At 42.0% G+C, this 24,203-nt stretch overlaps 2 protein-coding genes across 2 annotated transcripts in view; both read right to left on the reverse strand.

The window, feature by feature from the left end:
- The window catches only part of FAT3 (FAT atypical cadherin 3), a 524,400-nt gene that overhangs the window by 423,002 nt on the left and 77,195 nt on the right, over window positions 1-24,203 (reverse strand).
- On the reverse strand, window positions 11,122-12,234 carry LOC118013453 (NSFL1 cofactor p47-like). Its single transcript, XM_035009401.1, is given in 1 exon segment — window positions 11,122-12,234. A coding segment is annotated over 1 exon segment (1,059 nt). The 3' UTR covers window positions 11,122-11,175.

The raw sequence follows: 24,203 nt of genomic DNA on the forward strand, positions 1-24,203 counted from the left end.
CCCAAAGCAACGGAATACACATTCTTCTCTAGTGCCCATGGAACATTCTCCAGAATAGATCACATCCTAGGTCATAGATCAGGTCTCAACTGGTACCAAAAGATTGGGATCATTCCCTGCCTATTTTCAGACCACAATGCTTTGAAACTAGAACTCAATCCCAAGAGGAAAGTCGGAAAGAACTCAAATACATGGAGGCTAAAGAGCATCCTACTGAAGAATGAATGGGTCAACCAGGAAATTAAAGAAGAATTTAAAAAATTCATGGAAACCAATGAAAATGAAAACACAACTATTCAAAATCTTTGGGATGCAGCAAAGGCAGTCCTAAGAGGAAAGTATATAGCAATACAAGCCTTTCTCAAGAAACAAGAAAGGTCTCAAGTACACAACCTAACCCTACACCTAAAGGAGCTGGAGAAAGAACAGCAAATAAAGCCTAAACCCAGCAGGAGAAGAGAAATCATAAAGATCAGAGCAGAAATCAATGAAATAGAAACTAAAAGAACAGTAGAGCAGATCAACGAAACTAGGAGCTGGTTCTTTGAAAGAATTAACAAGATTGATAAACCCCTGGCCAGACTTATCAAAAAGAGAAGAGAAATGACCCAAATCAACAAAATCATGAATGAAAGAGGAGAGATCACAACCAACACCAAAGAAATACAAACAATTATAAGAACATATTATGAGCAACTCTATGCCAGCAAATTAGATAACCTGAAAGAGATGGATGCATTCCTAGAGATGTATCAACTACCCAAACTGAACCAGGATGAAATAGAACACCTGAACAGACCTATAACCACTAAGGAAATTGAAGCAGTCATCAAAAATCTCCCAAAAAACAAAAGCCCAGGGCCAGATGGCTTCCCAGGGGAATTCTACCAAACATTTTAAGAAGAATTAATACCTATTCTTCTGAAACTGTTCCAAAAAATAGAAACGGAAGGAAAACTTCCAAACTCATTTTATGAGGCCAGCATTACCTTGATCCCAAAACCAGATAAAGACCCCATGAAAAAGGAGAATTACAGACCAATATCCCTGATGAACATGGATGCAAAAATTCTCACCAAAATACTAGCCAATAGGATCCAACAGTACATTAAAAGGATTATTCACCACGACCAAGTGGGATTTATCCCTGGGCTGCAAGGTTGGTTCAACATCCGCAAATCAATCAATGTGATACAGTACATTACCAAAGGAAAGAACAAGAATCATATGATCCTCTCAATAGATGCAGAAAAAGCTTTTGACAAAGTACAGCATCCTTTCTTGATCAAAACTCTTCAGAGTATAGGGATAGAGGGTACATACCTCAATATCATAAAAGCCATCTATGAAAAACCTACAGCGAATATCATTCTCAATGGGGAAAAGCTGAGAGCTTTCCCCCTAAGGTCAGGAACGCGGCAGGGATGTCCACTATCACCACTGGTATTCAACATAGTATTGGAAGTCCTAGCCACAGCAATCAGACAACAAAAAGAAATCAAAGGCATCCAAATTGGCAAAGAAGAAGTCAAACTCTCACTCTTTGCAGATGATATGATACTTTATGTGGAAAACCCAAAAGACTCCACCCCAAAACTGCTAGAACTCATACAGGAATTCAGTAAAGTGGCAGGATATAAAATCAATGCACAGAAGTCAGTGGCATTCCTATACACCAACAACAAGACAGAAGAAAGAGAAATTAAGGAGTCGATCCCATTTACAATTGCACCCAAAACCATAAGATAACTAGGAATAAATCTAACCAAAGAGACGAAGGATCTGTACTCAGAAAACTATAAAATACTTATGAAAGAAATTGAGGAAGACACAAAGAAATGGAAAAACGTGCCATGCTCATGTATCGGAAGACCAAATATTGTGAAGATGTCAATGCTACCTAGAGCAATCTACACATTCAATGCAATCCCCATCAAAATACCATCCACTTTTTTCAAAGAAATGGAACAAATCATCCTCAAATTTGTATGGAACCAGAAAAGACCCCGCATAGCCAGAGGAATATTGAAAAAGAAAAGCAAAGCCGGTGGCATCACAATTCCGGACTTCAAGCTCTATTACAAAGCTGTCATCATCAAGACACCATGGTACTGGCACAAAAACAGACACATCGATCAATGGAACAGAATAGAGAGCCCAGAAATGGACCCTCAACTCTATGGTCAACTAATCTTCGACAAAGCAGGAAAGAATGTCCAATGGAACAAAGACAGTCTCTTCAACAAATGGTGTTGGGAAAATTGGATAGACACATGCAGAAGAGTGAAACTGGATCACTTCCTTACACCACACACAAAAATAGACTCCAAATAGTTGAAAGACCTCAATGTGAGACAGGAGTCCATCAAAATCCTAAAGGAGAACACAGGCAACAACCTCTTTGACCTCAGCCGAAGCAACTTCTTCCTAGAAACATCGCCAAAGGCAAGGGAAGCAAGGGCAAAAATGAACAATTGGGACTTCATCAAGATAAAAAGCTTTTGCAAAGCAAAGGAAACAGTCAACAAAACCAAAAGACAACTGACAGAATGGGAGAAGATATTTGCAAATGACATATCAGATAAAGGGCTAGTATCCAAAATCTATAAAGAACTCATCAAACTCAACACCCAAAGAACAAAGAATCCCATCAAGAAATGGGCAGAAGACATGAACAGACATTTTTCCAAAGAAGACATCCAAATGGCCAACAGACATATGAAAAAGTGCTCAATATCGCTCAGCATCAGGGAAATCCAAATCAAAACCTCAATGAGATACCACCTCACACCAGTCAGAATAGCTAAAATTAATAAGTCAGGAAACGACAGATGTTGGCGGGGATGCGGAGAAAGGGGAACCCTCCTACACTGTTGGTGGGAATGCAAGCTGGTGCAGCCACTCTGGAAAACTGTATGGAGGTTCCTCAAAAAGTTGAAAATAGAGCTACCATACGACCCCGCAATTGCACTACTGGGTATTTACCCCAAAGATACAAAAGTAGGGATCCGAAGGGGTACGTGTACCCCGATGTTTATAGCAGCAATGTCCACAATAGCCGAACTGTGGAAAGAGCCAAGATGTCCATCGATAGATGAATGGATAAAGAAGGAGTGGTATATATATACAATGGAATATTATGCAGCCATCAAAAGGAATGAGATCTTGCCATTTGCAACAATGTGGATAGAACTGGAGGGTATTATGTTGAGTGAAATAAGTCAGACAGAGAAAGACATGTATCATATGATCTTACTGATATGAGGAATTCTTAATTGCAGGAAACAAACTGAGGGTTGCTGGAGTGGGGGGTGGGGTGGGTGGGATGGGGTGACTGGGTGATAGACACTGGGGAGGTTATGTGCTCTCGGAAGCCCTGTGAATTGTGCAAGACTGTTGAATCTCAGATCTGTACCTCTGAAACAAATAATGCAATATATGTTAAGAAAAAAAAAAAAGAAGAAGAAGGTAGCAGGAGGGGAAGAATGAAGTGGGGGAAATCGGAGAGGTAGACGAACCATGAGAGACGATGGACTCTGAAAAACCAACAGGGTTCTAGAGGGAGGGGGGTGGGAGGATGGGTTAACCTGGTGGTGGGTATTGAGGAGGGCACATTCTGCATGGAGCACTAGGTGTTATGCACAAACAATGAATCATGGAACACTTCATCTAAAACTAATGATGTAATGTATGGGGATTAACATAAGAATAAAAAAAAATAGGGATTATCGATTTAGGTTGCCATGATGGATATTTACAGACAGTTAATCCTCCTGCCCTCCTTTTCATCATTTCTACCAAAAAATTAATACGTCCTTGTTCCCTTTAGCACTTGCTGAATCACGGTATACAAGGTCATTAGAGCACTGTCCCTGTGGATATGTGTTCCCATCACAGTACTTGAGCAATCCTTCCATGCTTTCTAGAAAATCTCTTCTCTGCCATATTCTTTCCCAGCTACCACTCCTAAGTTACTGTTCAAACCCTCCTCAGTGGCAAAGGTGTTTATAATGCTTTTCATAATGGCAAAAGACTTCTAGTAATCTCTAATTGTCTGTCAGTCCTACTACTGCATGCCTGGATCACTTACTTGCAGGTGTCTGAGGTCACTATAAAACCCAGGTTTCTCATGTCAGATGGATATTCTTTATCTTCATGAACAGTCAGGCACTGTCACTTGCATACATTTTGGCATTAGTTCCAACATTTAATAAAGAATAGAACGAATCCAGCAGAAGAACACATCATTACAAGGGCTCATCAGCAGACAGACTTTATAGATGGAATGCTAATGTCCGTTGGCTGCGAGTGTAGCTACTGTCTGATCTTTTAACTCCCATTGGCTGAAAGCAAACACTCATACTCAGAGCCACCAATAGGTTAAAAGAATAGGTTGTCCTACTTCTTTCTCTCCTGCCCTTCCTCCCTCCCTTCCTGCCTCTCTCCCTCTGTCTCCCTCTCCCTATATGTCAGTTTACCTATCTATGTATAATTTAAGAAAATTTTAGAGAAAACAGTGCTATAAAAAAATCAGAGTTGTTTAAAAACGTATTTAAAAAGAGATACACTCAATGGGGGTGCCTGGGTGGCTCAGTCGGTTAAGCATCTGCCTTCAGCTTAGGTCATGATCTCAGGGTGCTGGGATCGAGTCCCACCTCAGGCTCTCTGCTCCGTGGGGAGTCTGCTTCTTCCTCTCCCTCTGCCCCCCACCCCGCGCCTCATGCTCTTTCTCTCACTCACTCTCTCTCTAATAAATAAAAAAATCTTAAAAAAAAAAGATACACTCAAAAATATTTGTTGCACATTTCTTAGGCATGTACTTGTGACCAGTTCCTGCTAGGCACGGTCCCAGGTGAGGAACATAAAAGGCAAACACACAATGACCATGGTCTAAAAATTGTTTTTGTTGCAAAAAAGTTAATGTAGCCTGCAACTAACTTTTTTTCTCCCCTATAGTTCTTCAGATCCTGCCTCTGTTCTTTAATTCGGTTGCCAGTTATTCACTTTCCCTCTTTCATATGATGTGCGCTACCAAGAAAAACAAAGGGAAAATGCATTACTAAATTTCAGAGAAACATCTACGTGCATGTGAGTAACATCCAAATACTGCCGTGCTAACATAACTAATGTTCACTTCCCCTCATTCAAAAAGTTTTGCTTCTTCCTCCTTTAATGTCGTTCATAAATTTGGTCTCCAGGGACTGCAGGCTGCTGTTAATTACGCATATCAAGTCCCGCTGTGCCAGAGGAAACTTAATTATTCTAATTTTCAAGGTCACAGACATATCCAAAGGTGCTAGTTTGACAGTCCAGAGAATAACGCTAGCTCAAGGGAATCAGAGGCAGGACGTGTTATGGAAGACTGGTTACAACCTTATCCACGACGCTGTGCTGAACGTTCACCAGCCTCCCAACCCGAATTAAATGGCTTAGGACAAGCTCCCCCAGAGTGACCGGGACAATGAACCTGGCCATAAATAGGAAACACTTCTTCACCACATTAGGGGGGCAACTCTCTTTTCTAAGTCCCTCAAGCTTCCTGACAGGCCAGTGCTGACAAGGTCTCTTTCAGAACCACTTAAACCTTCCCGCTTATCCACTGGGGTTTCACCCATGAGGACAGGAAAGAGAAAAAGTAGGAAACAAAGTACTCAGCAGAATTTTAAATAAAAGCTGTTCTACAATTGCTGAGAAAACTATTTGCAGGGTAAATTTCAAGATACTGACCAGCAGGGATTGGGATTCTATTTTAAAACTTCTTGGCTTCTTGAGGAAGCCCAAGTTTAGAGGATTTTCGATATTACAACTAAAATGGGCCATACTGAAGGACCCATTTCTAAACAATGTAAACCTATCTCGTTAATAAATATTTCAAGTACATAAGCTATAAAACGTGTATTATCAGTTTATCAGAACCACAAAGGCAAAGGATATTTTTGGTTCCTAAAATCATCACCTAAAAGGTAAGTAGAGTTCGGGATCTCATGGCTTCTGGAATACAACGTCTGATTCACAGGAAGAAGACACCACTCCAAATTCCCGTGTCTGACTCTGGGTACAAGATTTACCTCTTTCCTCCTTACTTTCCAAATCTTGCAGTTGCTAATTATTTCCAGCCGTGTATGGTTCATAAAGCCTGTATGGGAACCAGAGGCTGTGACAGTATGTCTCCTTCAGGACCTCTATGTAGCTCATTCAGAACGATCTTCCAGGAAGTCGCCTAGCAGGACTGCACCCATAAATCCCTCCATACACACACACACTCTCCCAAACACACACACAGCCACAAGGAAGCCAAACTCTGAATATGAATACAATTTGAGAGCAGGGTTCCAAGCCTGCAGAAAGCTATGTAAGCTGTCCTTAAAGAAAATGCCATTGAGCCATCCAATTCCAAAAGTTTAAAAATGCAGTTAAAATTTTTAAATATTAAACACTTTGAAGAAGGAGTTTGTTTTAAAAACAAGGCCTCAAGGGACACCTGGGTGGCTCAGTCAGTTAAGCATCCAACTCTTGATTTCGGCTCAGGTCATGATCTCAGGGTCATGAGATGGGGCCCCACGTCGGGCTCCACACTGGGTATGGAGTCTGCTTAAGATTCTCTCTCTCCCTCCACCCCCGCCCCATGCACATGCACACCCTCTCTCTCTCGCAAAAAAAAAAAAAAAACAAAACAAACAAAAAACACAAAAAAACCCATGAACAAAAACAAAAAACAAAAATCCCCACAAACAAACAAACAAACAAACAAACCCAAGCCCTCAAGAAGGTTAGCAGGCCCTCAGCTGGCCCACCAATGCTGAGTACATCAGGGCAGGTAGGAATTATGCAGAGAGTTCTCGCAGCCCCTAGCATGGGGAAGGAAGCTGGTTTCCAAAGTCAGTGGTCTGAAAGCAAGTTTATCAGGACACGGACTCTGGTGTCCCACCAGGTCAGAGTCAGTTTTAGGAGGAAGAAGTCCAGTGGCCAGGATATCTTCATGAGAAGAAAGTGACCCATACCGTGAAAGACAAGGCCACTAGAACTTTCAACAGAGAGTTAACAAAAGTACAGAGGTTTTAGCAAAACTAGGGGAGAAAAAAACCTGCCTATCATTCTTGGATAGTTTATGTAAAATCTTGTTTTGGATTCTAGAAGATAAATGACCTTTCACGGCTCTTTCGTCGGTCAACATTCTAATTTTTCATTTGGAGAAAAGCTCTCACTCAGTCTACTGTGGAAGAGTGCAAAAACGATATTCAAATTTCAGCTCCACTGCTATGGAGCTGTTAAAGATTTTTGCAAGTTACTGGGTTTCTCCGTGCTCCCGTTTCCTCATCTGAACTTTCCTCCACACTGCTTTTCATAAAGACATATTTTCCGTAAACAAACTCCTGGCCTCTCTCCAACACTTGACTCATTCCATTCAGCTCCAGGAGGGGTGATTTACTGGCTTAGTACATATGGGGAGAATAACTAGGCAAGCTCCATTCAGCTCCATACTTCTTCCTCTTGGGAATAAGCTGCCCACAGGGAAGCCCATTTTGACGGCCCGACCCAGAGTTCAGATACAGCTGGGGTCTGGGAGCAGGTGAGGAGGCTCCCACTGATGTTGTAACTGGTGTGTACATCTGCCTAATTTGGGATTCAACCTTTGCAAGCTCATTTGGCTCTGACACTGTCTTACACCTGCCAACTTCCCTTCTTCACAATGAAGCTGATGTTTTGGCCTCCATGTTTGCTCTTTTGCTTTCTTTCTTAGATTGTTCAAAACTCAGGCTGAGACGGTGGGTCTCCCTCAGGCAGCCTCAACAATCTGCAAAACAGGGACCAGGATGTTGCAAGGATAAACGAGGAGGCATGTAAAACTGCCTAGCATTAAGTCCCACCCAGTGTAAAAATCCCAGTACATGTTGGCCGAATAGAATCTTGTACTCCTCGCTGAACAGGTGACCTGAGTGGGCCCGGCGCCAGTGTGCCAGCCAGCCACACACATTTCCAGATTCAAGACAGAGGCTGGCTCCTGAGCAACTCCACGCTGCCCCTGGGAACTGCCTGGGTAGCAACGTCTGTGAGCCTTGTAGTACATTCTGGAGTAACAGCATGAAAAACTTAGCAGAATTCAGAGATCAGTGGCTCTACACTGGGCTTAGTGACAAGTCGAATCCCTGAGACTCTGAATGCAAAAGAGCAGAGAGAAAGGAAGCGTGAAAGCACAGTCGTGTTCTGCCAACACACTTTCAGCAGGCAGCAAGGACAAGAAATTAATGAAGGTGGAGGGACAGACCTGCCCCAAACTCCAGCTGTGGTTAGATGAATTCATCACAGAACACAAGAAATGCAATTGGAATCCAGAGCAAACACCTTTGCTAAGAACTAGTTGGTATTCTAATCTCAGAAGTGTGGGGACTGTTTAAATTTTTATCCTGCCTACAAATGTGTTCCTTGCTACCCAGGCCTATCAGAGTACAGATTTTGCCTCTTAAAGATCGGTAAGGATGATAAACAATTCCTAATATATAAAGTAACTGTGCCCACAACTGTAATTTAATAACAGAACAGGCTCAGGACTTATCATTCATAATGTCATAAATTTATCTGCCCCCGGAAAATCAGAAACCTCTTAAATAAAAATGCACATAAATCCAGGTGCAATCATGAAAAAAAAGAAAAAGAGAGGAAAAGAAAAAATCTTGGCAACAGCAAAAGCGACCGTTCAAGGCCCTCTGAAGGTAGGTAGATGATAACAGCTAACATATACTGAATGCTTTTTTTTTTTTTTTTGCCATATATTGTCCTAAGCAGTTTGGTAAATTAATTTACTTAATCTTCACAACAACCCTAGAAGGTAAGTGCTATTTTTATCCCCACTTTACATTTAAAGGAATTGGCCGCAGGAAAGCAAACGGACTTGTCCAAGGTCATGCAACTAAGGGGCTGACCCAGGAGTCGAACCCGGGCCATGTGGTCCCAGAATGCCTTCATTGGACCCCCTTCCACAAGCCCTCCCCCCAACTCTAGAATGAACTTCTACAGCTTCAAGTTGATGTGAACCTATTTCTGAATCCTGCCTTCCAGTCACTGTGTCTGCAAGATTTTATAACGTATCCACCCTTCAGCAAACGTAAAACTACTCTAGGTAGGCCTGCATATCCTCCCCTCCGATGCTCACGGGATTAGCCTTGGATGAAAGAAGCCATTCTGGTTCTTTTCTTTCCACTTTTCCTCCAGAAACATTTCCACATCCCTGACTAGTGGTCCTGGCTCACGGCAGTAGATGGACACACTGACACGAACACACGTGTTCGGGTAACATACACAGGGAAACCTCACCCAGATTCACCGAAAGAAGAGTGCTTCGGTCACTTTCCAAGTAGGACCAGACTCATTGTAAGACTCTCACATACATGTGTTACCTTGCTTCATACAATGACTGTATTTTATTTTATTTTATTTTATTTATTTATTTATTTTTAAAGATTTTATTTATTTATTTGACACAGAGAGAGAGACAGTGAGAGAGGGAACACAAGCAGGGAGAGTGGGAGAGGGAGAAGCAGGCTTCCCTGCTGAGCAAGGAGCCCAATGCGGGGCTCGATCCCAGGACCCTGGGATCATGACCTGAGACGAAGGCAGGCGCTTAACCGACTGAGCCACCCAGGCGCCCCCAATGACTGTATTTTAGATTGCGGTAAATCAAACTTGCATTACAACGCTGCTGAGCTGTTCCTGGGTATTTAGTGGGTCGGGCTGGCACCACCTTTACTTTGCCATCTAATCTCTTCCTCCAAGTAGGTATTCTTTTTTTTTTTAAGATTTTATTTATTTGCGAGAGAGACAATGAGAGACAGAGAGCGTGAGAGGGGGGAGGGTCAGAAGGAGAAGCAGACTCCCCGCTGAGCAGGGAGATGCGGGACTTGATCCTGGGACTCCAGGATCATGACCTGGGCCGAAGGCAGTCGCTTAACCAACTGAGCCACCCAGACGCCCCCAAGTAGGTATTCTTGTCCCCACTTTGGAGAAAAGAAAACTGGGATTCAAAAAGGTTAAGTAGCTTCCCCTGTAGTGACTCGGGGAGTGAACAATAGAGGAGCAAGGATATTAGTCCAAATCTGCGTAATTCTGAAATACATGCTTGAAACCACTGCCTATAGTTGTATATTCATATACACATAGAGCATTAAAACAGATTTGTTTTTCAGTATGACAAGCTCTGCAGATTGAGAGAAGAATTTTAGAGTAAGCGTAATCCACTTCGGAAGGCTTGCAATCTAGGTGACTTTAAGAGACAGAAAGCATGGGGCGCCTGGGTGGCTCAGTCGTTAAGCATCTGCCTTCGGCTCAGGTCATGGTCCCAGGGTCCTGGGATAGAGCCCTGCATCGGGCTCCCTGCTCAGCGGGAAGCCTGCTTCTCCCTCTCCCACTCCCCCTGCTTGTGTTCCCTCTCTCGCTGTGTCTCTCTCTGTCAAATAAATAAATAAAAAATCTTAAAAAAAAAAAAAAAAAGAGAAAGCATGGACGGTGCCAAGGCATGAGACTGTAAATCCAGATCTATCAGCTCAAGGGACCATGTGCAGATATTTACTTTGATGACTACCTAGAACTACTTGGAACTATGTAAAAAACTAAATAGGAGAAGTATATATGCTAATCTGCAATGATACAAAAATGCCAGGAGGTCGAAGACGAGAATATAGGAGGCAAAAGAAAAATAGCTTTTGTGTCGGGATGAGATTATGAATACTGTTGATGGACATGTAGCTATCTTTTATAATGTTATACATGAGAAGATTATTACAAAACCCACTATAGTCAGGGAAATCATAGTGTATTACTTTTTTGTAAGTGAAAACAAGAGAACTGTGAAAAGGGACCAATTACCCTACAAACATCTATTTCTTTTTTTTTTTTTTTTGGTTATTTTTATTTTTTTCTTTAAAGTCCATTGATCGTCACAAAAACCCAGGAAATGCAACTAAGGAGAAAACAAATGTCCAACCAAGATCTAAGAACCCAGAGCTATGGAGGAGACGTGGCACTGGACTGCTGGGTGTGCGGGAGGGGGCGGGAGGGGTGGTGCCCACGGGGCAGCTGGCCATGGGAGATGCAGGAGGGAGATGAGGCTGCCGGCCAGGTGGGCGGTTATGTTAATCACTGCACGATGACGGCGTTGAGCAGGTTGGCTTCCTTCAGGGTCTAACTCTCATCAGCCAGCTCTTTGTTCGGGAAGGTAGTCATGAGGACAAAGCTGGTGGCAGCCATGGCCGGCCGGGCGTCCACGATGAAGAGTCGGATGTCGCTGATCCTGTGGCTGTGGTTGAACTTCTGCACCAGCCTCCCGCCGTCGGCGAGCCAAATCTGGATGTTTGTGGTGGGCTGGGACTCGTCGATTGAGACGGAAGAGCTGGCTTTGGCTTCGTTTTCCGCCTGCTGCGCTGGAGAGCTGGTATTCAACACCTGGGGGGCCATGCTGCCCAGTTTCTGACCCTCTCCAGTGAAGGCTTTGAAGGCTCCCTTGGGTTTCACAAAATCCTCATCCCGATGGTCTTCCATGTCCAAATTCACCTGCCCACCGTGAGCTAACCTCCATAGCTCGGCTGGCACCTCCCCTCTGCGAATCGACTCCAGAAACTGGGCATTGGATGCGTCTTGGTAGCTTCTGAGTTCACCATTGTCCAGGCTGAACCCACTCTTCCAGAGCTTCAACACTACATGAACATCCTGGCCAGAATGCTGCCTCCTTTCTCCTGCCACGTAGGCAGACTCTTCTTCCGGTGCTGCCCCAAGACGATAGCCACCCCCTGCAAACGGTCTTGGTTTACTGGCTTCTCCAGGGCTCTTGGTCACTCGCTCCACAGCTACAGCTCCATGTTCCTTGGCACCTTTAAAGAGATCATCCACCATCTCGTTGGGACTTTTCTTCTTGGGAGGGCCAACAATATGCTGTCCACTTCTCTATGAGCCCCTGGCATAAAACCTCTGGCCCTCTTCCTCCTCTTCCTCCTCATCTTGGTCATGAATGAGGTCTCTGAAGGATGTCACCCTATTATCGCTGGGGGCTGTGCCTCTGGACACTGAATTGGGGGTTGCCTGCGAAATGGTCACAATGTCTTCGTCCCCTCCATCCTCATAAAAGTTCGCTAGGGCGATCTGCAGGTCCCAGCCGGCCGACTCGAGGAAGAAGCGGGCCTGGTCCTCCTCGGCCCCAGTCACCGCCACGAACTCCCTCACCGCGTCCTGTCACTCCGCTGCCATCTTCGCCCTGTGTGCCGCCTCTACAAACATCTATTTCTATCTAATATCTAATATCATTTCTGGCTTTGGCATTTTGATCGGGAAGCTTGTTCTAACCTGATATTGGTTAGGAAACAAAAATCAAGCTTGCTAGAATTAGGTCTGAAAGAGTATTAAAAAAATTTTAGAAAAGGGCTCAGGCAGGAGTCACCAGGTAAGGTCAGGGTCAGTAGGGAAGAATAACTTATTAAGTGCATGGGCTCTGGAGTCAAAATGATTCTGCCACTTCCTGGCCCAGGGACGCTGGGAGAGCTACCCAACACCTATGACCTGGCTTCACTTTCCCCATCTGTAAAGCCTAGATAGCGGCACATCTCACGGGGATGTTTTAAAATTATGAATATAAGCACTTAGTATTATTCCTGACACATGTCAGTTATTATTTTAACATTGACTTTTCGTGGGTTTTTTTTCTTCTAGCCTGATCTTAACTTGTTGGGCTAGAGATCAGTGACTTCAGGTCAATGAAATGTCTTGTGTATATATGGCTACACAAGTGAATTCCCCCAAGAGGCTGATTAGTGTATTCATAAGGAGGAATGGGTAGCAAACAAATGAATTAGAAGTTCAATTTACACTTCAATTGTGAACCCCACAATTTGTTAGCATCAGACCTTTTGCCCTAACAGCAGGTTTTAAAAAGAGAAAATACTGATTAACCTTGGGTCATTACTACAAAACACTGAACAGTGAAATTCCACCTCTAATTGTGAAAGTCATTCCCAGTATCCTTAACACTCTCATCTTGAAATGTCTACTGAAGGAAAAAGACCTGAGGAAACAATCACAGACCAGAAGTATGAACGAGCTCCTAGTTGGTGGCATTACAGGTAATTTTCCTTGTTGAAGATAATATGTACATACACATGCACATACTGCACCCATGGATGCATAAAAACAAATGTGAGGCCATTCTCAACCTGAAGTATCATCAGAATCACAGATAGACTTAAACATTCCTGTCCCCTGTCCCAGAGATCCAACTTACGAATCATACTTATGGATCAGAATTTCTATGAAATTTTGGGATGCCTGGGTGGCTCAGTCAGTTAAGTGTCTATCTTCAGCTCAGGTCATGATCTCAGGTTTGGGGATTAAGCCCCACCTCCCGCTCCCTGGTCAGTGGGGAGTCTGCTTCTCCCTCTCCCTCTGCCCCTCCCCCTGCTTGTGCCTTTTCTCTCTTGCGCTCTCTCAAATAAATGAAATCTTAAAAAAAAAAAAAAAAAAAGAATTTCTGTGAAATTTTAAAAAGATACTCAGATGATTCTAAGGATCAGCCAGGTTGGATCATTACTGACCCATGCGGGATATCTTCCTTTACTCTGAATAAGGAGCTTCAGCCACCCAGACAGTAGATGAAAGATTTGTTTTCCCTCCCTGAAAGGTCCTCAACTTAAATTTTACTAGAATCTCCTGCAAAGTTTTGAAAAACACAGCCATCCAGGCCCCGTCCCCAGTAATTCTGACCCCACCACTCTGGGATGGTGTCCTGAGCATGGAATTGTTGAAAAGAGGAAAGTAATTCTAAAATGCAGCCACACATGAGAGCCACTGACTCAAAACAGTGTATCAGTTTACTAGAGCTGCTACAACAAAGTAGCACAGACTGGCTTCCACAATACATTTTCTTTTCTCACAGTCTGGAAGCTGGGAAGTCCAAGATCAAGGTGTCAGCACAGCTGGTTTCTTCTGAAGCCTTTCTCCCTCAATTGTAGTTGGCCATCTTCACACTGTCTTTCCTTTATGTGCATCTGAGTCTAAATTTCCCCTTTTTATAAAGACACCATTCAGTTTGTACTAGGGACAATCTCAATGGCCCCGTTTTAATTTAATTAGCTTTGAAGACCCTATCTCTCAATACAGTTATATTCTGAGATACTAGAGGTTAGGACTTCAACATATGAATGGGGTTGGGGGAGCAGAATTCAGCCCATAACAGGTTGTGACTTTTGAAATTATATTGTGTGCCATCAGAGTGGTAGAACCTTTTCCTTCTAAGAGAGAAGCCATTGAAAGGGTGCAGTCATTACATTTCAATTATGTCGTTTCTGCCAATTTCTTGTCAATGTGTCTTTGAGAAGGGAAAGGGCTTGTTCATTGACAGATGTCATAGTGAGATATACGGAGCAGTCTTCTCCGACCTGCTCTGTAAAACTGCATCATCCATTCTTTTTTTTTTTTTAAGATTTTATTTATTTATTTGAGAGAGAGCACATGAGAGGGGGGAGGGTCGGGAGGGTCAGAGGGAGAAGCAGACTCCCTGCTGAGCAGGGAGCCCGATGCGGGACTCGATCCCGGGACTCCAGGATCATGACCTGAGCCGAAGGCAGTGGCTTAACCAACTGAGCCACCCAGGTGCCCTGCATCATCCATTCTTAAAATCAGTGTGATTCTAAGCAATAACACAAACTATATTTTGCGTTGTTTTTTCCAATAATATTCATTAACACATTAAAGTATTTTTCTTCTTGGGACCTTGGAGGACATTTTCCCCCTATGTTTGAGATGGACATTAACAATTAGCTATGTTTCATTCTTTCTTCTCATGACAAAAATGTTATTTCATTTATTTATCAAATTTCAATATAGCACCCCCACTGTACAGGACACTGGTTCAAGCTTTTTTGCAAATAGATTAACTCACAGTGTAAGCTCCGTATTTCACATGTAGAGCAATGAATGCAGATAAAGAATCAACTGTTTGGTAGAAAAAATGTCAGACTTTGAATCAGAAGTTCAAGTTTTAAGTTATATGATGCATAGGAAACTATGTCTTTAAAAAAGGCTATGTGGGGAGCCTGGGTGGCTCAGTCGCCTGAGTGTCCGACTCTTGATTTCTGCTCTAGTCATGATCTCAGGGTTGTGAGATCGAACCCAGCATCAGGCTCTGAGCTCAGCAGCCAGTCTGCTTGAGATTCTCTCCCTTTCTCTCTCTGTCCCTTCCCCCTGCTCTCTCTCTCTCCCTCTTAAATAAAGTAAATAAAAATAAATCTTTTTTTTTTAAGAAGTTACATTTCCTCATGTATGAAATCAATGATCTCACTGAGGTGTTTTAAGTATTATGAAGAAATGTGGAAATTAGATACTAACACATAAAATCACTTCATAAAATATAATAGAATAAACAATTCCTAACTCTTTTTTCATCTTCTGCTCCTTCTTCTTCTCATACCACCAACATCAGTAAGACACTCTGGAACAAGGGATTAAAAGTAAGGAGCTCATTGAGAGATAGCCCTCTGCCCACATACAATGGATTGATTTCTCACAAAAGCCCTTCTGGAAATATCTCAAAATGTAATGTTTTAGAACAAAAATAAAATACATGCTTCCTGCTAGCCTGGCCTTGGTGGCTTGAAATATTAACTGGACAACTCTCATGTGTAAGAGTCCACATGTCTATTCATCTTTGGTTTTCAACTTCTGTCCTCAGGGCCAAGTCAAAGGCTTAAATCATAAACTGGCAACAGTTCAAAGGACTCCAGGAGAACCTGAACATTTCTATAAAAACAAAATAAAAAAAAAACACGCTGTGTTAAGTTGTTAGAACAAAACACATATGCCAGGGATTTTCTCAGTAGCTCCGCAAACATTTGACCATACTGTGCATGCAGCATGCACTTGGGGACTTTCGGCTACTGACAACCCAGCTCTGCTTCCCAACAGCTGTGCCAAATTAGGAAAGCTTATTTTTAGAAACCATAAACTAGAAAGAACCTCTCTTCTGTCAAAAGACTGGTTTGCTCACATGATTTGCCTCTTACTGATGAAGGAGATTTCAGAATCACATCTCTAGGTTTGAAAACACAAACTCGTGCGAACATACAAGACATGAAAATATTTCTTGCCTAAACCTTTTAAACAGTAATGTTTACAATTACAATAAAATAAAAAAGGACACAAGAGAGGAATCAACTTCTGGCAGGTCCATCGAGAGCCAGCCCCTTAATTGTGTTTGCACATGGCTATAGAGTTTTCAAAGGGTGTTTATATATATCACACTCTTTCATTTGTGACTAGAAATATTTTTTGAAAATAGAAAAGAAAGTGTCATCTCCATTTTATTTTATTTTTTTTTAAAGATTTTATTTATTCATTTGACAGAGAGAGACACAGCAAGAGAAGGAACACAAGCAGGGGGAGTGGGAGAGGGAGAAGCAGGCCCCCTGCTGAGCAGAGAGCCCAATGTGGGGTTCAATCTCAGGACCCTGGGATCATGACCTGAGCCGAGGGCAGACACCCAATGACTGAGCCACCCAGGGACCCCTCATCTCCATTTTAAAGGATGCTGAGGGTTGGTGGGGTTGAGCACCTTAGTTCAAGTATCTCAGCTAAAAGGTAGCATCCAGGGAAAACTGAACCTCAGGATTTTTAAAGATGCAGCTTGAGTTTCTTTTGACTACATGAGACATGGACAAGTACCTGATGAACTTCATCAGAGAAGGGGGATGCATCCTGGTTTTTGGTTCAGTGGTGTGAAAATATGGCCACCCCCGGTACCTGGTAGCAGACAGATAGAAACATATTAAGGCACATTACATGCAGGTGGATGGGTTGTTGCCTTAGCGTTTTGTTTGCGTGCACCACCCCGGCGTTAGGGCCGGGTCGCTTTAAAGGCTTTCTGGTTAACTTTAACAGCCATAGCACCAGCTCTTCGCAGACGGAAGTAACATGACAGGGATCTCAACCACAGTTGCTCATTAGAGTCAGAATGTCTGGAATTGGAATGTGGGTGTTAAAATAAAAAATTTTATTTATTTGGGGGCGGAGCAAGATGGCGGAGGAGTAGGAGACCTGGATTTCGTCTCCTCTCAGGAATTCAGCTGGATAGGGATCAAACCATTCTCAACACCTACAAACCCAACAGGAGATCGAAGAAAAGAAGAGCAACAACTCTCTCATCAGAAAAGCGACCACTTTCTAGAAGGTCTTTTCTGATTTGTTTAGAGTATATTTTCTGGGGACGTGGTTACTCTGCTAGCATTTTGTTCTCTCATTAATCTATTCTCCTCTGCACAAAATGACGAGACGGAAAAAATCACCTCAACAAAAAGAACAAGAGGCAGTACCGACTGCCAGGGACCTACTCAATACGGACATTAGTACGATGTCAGATCTAGAGTTCAGAATCATCACTTTAAAGATACTAGCTGGGCTTGAAAAAAATATGGAAGTTATTAGAGAAACCCTTTCTGGAGAAGTAAAAGAGCTAAAATCCAACCAAGTAGAAATCAAAAAGGCTATTAATGAGGTGCAATCAAAAATGGGGGCACTAACTGCTAGAATAAATGAGGCAGAAGAGAGAATCAGTAATATAGAAGATGAAATGATGGAAAATAAAGAAGCTGAGAAAAAGAGAGATAAACAACTACTGGATCACGAGGACAGAATTCGAAAGATAAGCGATACCATAAGACGAAACAACATTAGAATAATTGGGATCCCAGAAGAAGAAGAAAGAGAGAGAGGGGCAGAAGGTATAATGGAGCAAATGAGAGCAGAGAACTTCCCTAATTTGGGGAAAGAAACAGGCATGAAAATCCAGGAAGCACAGAGAACCCCTCTCAAAATCAATAAAAATAGGTCAACACCCCAACATCTAATAGTAAAACTTACGAGTCTCATAGACAAAGAGAAAATCCTGAAAGCAGCTCGGGAGAAGAGATATGTAACCTACAAGGGTAGAAACATTAGATTGGCAACAGATCTATCCACAGAGACCTGGCAGGCCAGAAAGGACTGGCAGGATAGATTCAGAGCACTAAATGAGAAAAATATGCAGCCAAGAATACTCTATCCAGCTAGGCTGTCATTGAAAATTGAAGGAGAGAGAAAAAGCTTCCAGGACAAACAAAAACTAAAGGAATTTGCAAACACAAAACCAGCCCTACAGGAAATCTTGAAAGGGGTCCTCTAAGCAAAGAGAGACCCTAAAAGCAACATAGACCAGAAAGGAATACAGACAATATACGGTAACAGTCACCTTACAGGCAATACAATGGCACTAAATTCCTATCTTTCAATAGTTACCTTGAATGTAAATGGGCTAAATGCCCCAATCAAAAGACACAGGCTAACAGACTGGATTAAAAAACAAGATCCATCGATATGCTGTCTGCAAGAGACTCATTTTAGACCCAAAGACACCCCCAGATTGAAAGTGAGGGGGTGGAAAACCATTTACCATGCTAATGGACACCAAAAGAAAGCTGGGGTGGCAATCCTTATATCAGACAAATTAGATTTTAAACCAAAGACTGTAATAAGAGATGAGGAAGGACACTATATCATACTTAAAGGATCTATCCAACAAGAAGATCTAACAATTGTAAATATCTATGCCCCTAACATGGGAGCAGCCAATTATATAAGGCAATTAATAACAAAAGCAAAGAAACACATCGACAACAATACAATAATAGTGGGGGACTTTAACATCCCCCTCACTGAAATGGACAGATCGTCTAAGCAAAAGATCAACAAGGAAATAAAGACTTTAAATGACACACTGGACCAAATGGACTTCACAGACATATTCAGAACATTCCACCCCAAAGCAACGGAATACACATTCTTCTCTAGTGCCCATGGAACATTCTCCAGAATAGATCACATCCTAGGTCATAAATCAGGTCTCAACCGGTACCAAAAGATTGGGATCATTCCCTGCCTATTTTCAGACCACAATGCTTTGAAACTAGAACTCAATCCCAAGAGGAAAGTCGGAAAGAACTCAAATACATGGAGGCTAAAGAGCATCCTACTGAAGAATGAATGGGTCAACCAGGAAATTAAAGAAGAATTTAAAAAATTCATGGAAACCAATGAAAATGAAAACACAACTATTCAAAATCTTTGGGATGCAGCAAAGGCAGTCCTAAGAGGAAAGTATATAGCAATACAAGCCTTTCTCAAGAAACAAGAAAGGTCTCAAGTACACAACCTAACCCTACACCTAAAGGAGCTGGAGAAAGAACAGCAAATAAAGCCTAAACCCAGCAGGAGAAGAGAAATCATAAAGATCAGAGCAGAAATCAATGAAATAGAAACTAAAAGAACAGTAGAACAGATCAACGAAACTAGGAGCTGGTTCTTTGAAAGAATTAACAAGATTGATAAACCCCTGGCCAGACTTATCAAAAAGAGAAGAGAAATGACCCAAATCAACAAAATCATGAATGAAAGAGGAGAGATCACAACCAACACCAAAGAAATACAAACAATTATAAGAACATATTATGAGCAACTCTATGCCAGCAAATTAGATAACCTGAAAGAGATGGATGCATTCCTAGAGATGTATCAACTACCCAAACTGAACCAGGATGAAATAGAACACCTGAACAGACCTATAACCACTAAGGAAATTGAAGCAGTCATCAAAAATCTCCCAAAAAACAAAAGCCCAGGGCCAGATGGCTTCCCAGGGGAATTCTACCAAACATTTCAAGAAGAATTAATACCTATTCTTCTGAAACTGTTCCAAAAAATAGAAACGGAAGGAAAACTTCCAAACTCATTTTATGAGGCCAGCATTACCTTGATCCCAAAACCAGACAAAGACCCCATCAAAAAGGAGAATTACAGACCAATATCCCTGATGAACATGGATGCAAAAATTCTCACCAAAATACTAGCCAGTAGGATCCAACAGTACATTAAAAGGATTATTCACCACGACCAAGTGGGATTTATCCCTGGGCTGCAAGGTTGGTTCAACATCCGCAAATCAATCAATGTGATACAGTACATTACCAAAGGAAAGAACAAGAATCATATGATCCTCTCAATAGATGCAGAAAAAGCTTTTGACAAAGTACAGCATCCTTTCTTGATCAAAACTCTTCAGAGTATAGGGATAGAGGGTACATACCTCAATATCATAAAAGCCATCTATGAAAAACCTACAGCGAATATCATTCTCAATGGGGAAAAACTGAGAGCTTTCCCCCTAAGGTCAGGAACGCGGCAGGGATGTCCACTATCACCACTGCTATTCAACATAGTATTGGAAGTCCTAGCCACAGCAATCAAACAACAAAAAGAAATCAAAGGCATCCAAATTGGCAAAGAAGAAGTCAAACTCTCACTCTTTGCAGATGATATGATACTCTATGTGGAAAACCCAAAAGACTCCACCCCAAAACTGCTAGAACTCATACAGGAATTCAGTAAAGTGGCAGGATATAAAATCAACGCACAGAAGTCAGTGGCGTTCCTATACACCTACAACAAGACAGAAGAAAGAGAAATTAAGGAGTCGATCCCATTTACAATTGCACCCAAAACCATAAGATACCTAGGAATAAGTCTAACCAAAGAGACAAAGGATCTGTACTCAGAAAACTATAAAATACTCATGAAAGAAATTGAGGAAGACACAAAGACATGGAAAAACGTTCCATGCTCATGGACTGGAAGAACAAATATTGTGAAGATGTCAATGCTACCTAGAGCAATCTACACATTCAATGCAATCCCCATCAAAATACCATCCACTTTTTTCAAAGAAATGGAACAAATCATCCTCAAATTTGTATGGAACCAGAAAAGACCCCGCATAGCCAGAGGAATATTGAAAAAGAAAAGCAAAGCCGGTGGCATCACAATTCCGGACTTCAAGCTCTATTACAAAGCTGTCATCATCAAGACAGCATGGTACTGGCACAAAAACAGACACATAGATCAATGGAACAGAATAGAGAGCCCAGAAATGGACCCTCAACTCTATGGTCAACTCATCTTTGACAAAGCAGGAAAGAATGTCCAATGGAACAAAGACAGTCTCTTCAACAAATGGTGTTGGGAAAATTGGATAGACACATGCAGAAGAGTGAAACTGGATCACTTCCTTACACCACACACAAAAATAGACTCCAAATAGTTGAAAGACCTCAATGTGAGACAGGAGTCCATCAAAATCCTAAAGGAGAACACAGGCAACAACCTCTTTGACCTCAGCCGAAGCAACTTCTTCCTAGAAACATCGCCAAAGGCAAGGGAAGCAAGGGCAAAAATGAACTATTGGGACTTCATCAAGATAAAAAGCTTTTGCAAAGCAAAGGAAACAGTTAACAAAACCAAAAGACAACCGACAGAATGGGAGAAGATATTTGCAAATGACATATCAGATAAAGGGCTAGTATCCAAAATCTATAAAGAACTCATCAAACTCAACATCCAAAGAACAAAGAATCCAATTAAGAAATGGGCAGAAGACATGAACAGACATTTTTCCAAAGAAGACATCCAAATGGCCAACAGACACATGAAAAAGTGCTCAATATCGCTCGGCATCAGGGAAATCCAAATCAAAACCTCAATGAGATACCATCTCACACCAGTCAGAATGGCTAAAATTAACAAGTCAGGAAACGACAGATGTTGGCGGGGATGCAGAGAAAGGGGAACCCTCCTACACTGTTGGTGGGAATGCAAACTGGTGCAGCCACTCTGGAAAACTGTATGGAGGTTCCTCAAAAAGTTGAAAATAGAGCTACCATATGATCCAGCAATTGCACTACTGGGTATTTACCCCAAAGATACAAAAGTAGGGATCCGAAGGGGTACGTGCACCCCGATGTTTATAGCAGCAATGTCCACAATAGCCAAACTGTGGAAAGAGCCAAGATGTCCATCAACAGATGAATGGATAAAGAAGATGTGGTATATATATACAATGGAATATTATGCAGCCATCAAAAGGAATGAGATCTTGCCATTTGCAACGACGTGGATGGAACTGGAGGGTATTATGTTGAGTGAAATAAGTCAAAGAGAGAAAGACATGTATCATATGATCTCACTGATATGAGGAATTCTTAATCTCAGGAAACAAACTGAGTGTTGTTGGAGTGGGGGGTGGGGTGGGAGGGATGGGGTGACTGGGTGATAGACACTGGGGAGGGTATGTGCTCTGGTAAGCGCTGTGAATTGTGCAAGACTGTTGAATCTCAGATCTGTACCTCTGAAAGAAATAATGCAATATATGTTAAGAAAAAAAAAGAAGAAGAAGAAGAAGAAGGTAGCGGGAGGGGAAGAATGAAGCGGGGGAAATCGGAGGGGTAGACGAACAATGAGAGATGATGGACTCTGAAAAACAAAGAGGGTTCTAGAGGGGAGGGGGGTGGGAGGATGGGTTAGCCTGGTGGTGGGTATTGAGGAGGGCACATTCTGCATGGAGCATTGGGTGTTGTGCACAAACAAAGAATCATGGAACACTTCATCTAAAACTAATGTTGTAATGTATGGGGATTAACATAAGAATAAAAAAAAAAATACATGCAGGTGGATGTACAGAATAAAGAAGCTTGACCACAGTCAGGTCTCTTTCCCTTTGCCATCAGCTTTTCAGGAAACTCAATGCATCGCTGCCTGACCGCTGCTTGGTAAAGTACATTATCTCTATTTGCCAAATCTTAAGTTTCTTCAAGACAACGAGAGTATAGATGTATTTGTCTTATTTATTTACCATTTTGGGTGGCATTACACATAGCAATCTGAATACCACAGATGTGAAAATATGTTTTCTAGGTTTTGTGTCTAAAAAAAAGCCAATCATTTATTTCAGGATATCAATACCTCATAGAATGCCTGATTAAAGAGGTACACTCACTAACTTCCAAAACATCTCATTTGTAAAGTAACCCTTGGGTCATGAAGGTGGCTGCAGAAGGTGGGAAGTTATAAAGTAAGCTTCTGAGGGATCTTTCTAGAGTTTGGTCAAGTTTTGCATCCATACTCCGGAAACTGATGAGGTTGTGGATAAGATATATCCAGAAGAGTTTCCCTGCCCAATGATGTCTGGATCTAGAATTAATTTGGTTTTTACTATTTATATTTCAAATCCTAACCCAGGTCCACTTGAGTCTATGTGATGGTCAAGGGACAGAAAGAGACAGTTTCATGGTGGTTTAAACACAGATGCCCCTAATTGGCATGAGATGCCACTTCTAGTTTTAAATCAGGCGGGACAGGGAGCAGATTCTCTGGCTTCTCGGGGAACAATGAAATGAATCAAACAGCTGAAGACCGATATTAAAGGCCTGCACCCACTGTGGAATCCCAATTGGTCATATTCACCCCTCCTGATGTGGGGGTCAGCCACAATTCACAGTCAATGCTAAAATGCCCTAAGACGTATTTATTATCTTCCAGACACAATTTACTGCTTTTGATTATTCATTTTTCATTACTATGGAAAGCAAGATTAAATTGTTTCAGAAGCAACTTCTTATATTAATCTTTCAAACACATGCTCCACGTAAAACCCTCTGTCAGGAAAATGGATATAATTCCTGCTGCCAAAACAGCCATAGATAAAAGTAAACCAACACTAAATAAAAATAGTTCTAGAGTCCAAAATGTGGTGGAAAACCAGGAGCAGACAGAGAGAGAAGATACAAAGTAGATGATTGCAGGGTGGGTGGGGGTGGGGAGGAATGCTTGAGAGTTCATTTATTAGACCCCGCAAATTTATTCTATGAACATTTTCATTTCAAAAGTAATTTAAATTAGGTCTTTATTTAACTGTGAAATTAGATTACTTCTCTGTTTAACATGCAATACACTTAGGAACTTAATAAATGACAAGTAGTGAGGTAGGAGTCACACCACATCTTGGAATCTATACAAATTGCCTCTTAGCACTGGGAGAAATTGGAAATAACCACCTCCCTTGACACAACAGGAGCCTGAGACCCGCAAAGGTGAAGGCACCTGTCTGAACGGCAGAAGGGGTTGGCTCACACGGCTAGATAGGAGCAAAGCCGGAGCTGGAACCTACTTACAGAGCAATTCCATTCCACTATCCACTCAGGTTAACACATATTTGGACAGCTTGCAGTTTGAAAGCCCAACGATTACTATCCTTTGGTAAAATATTACTTTCCTTTTGACTTTCTCTCCTTATTGAAACTCTCCCTCCTATT

This window comes from Mirounga leonina, unplaced genomic scaffold, assembly GCF_011800145.1.
Source record: "Mirounga leonina isolate KUSES-001 unplaced genomic scaffold, KU_Mleo_1.0 Mir_153, whole genome shotgun sequence".
NCBI classification, from domain to species: Eukaryota; Metazoa; Chordata; class Mammalia; order Carnivora; family Phocidae; genus Mirounga; species Mirounga leonina.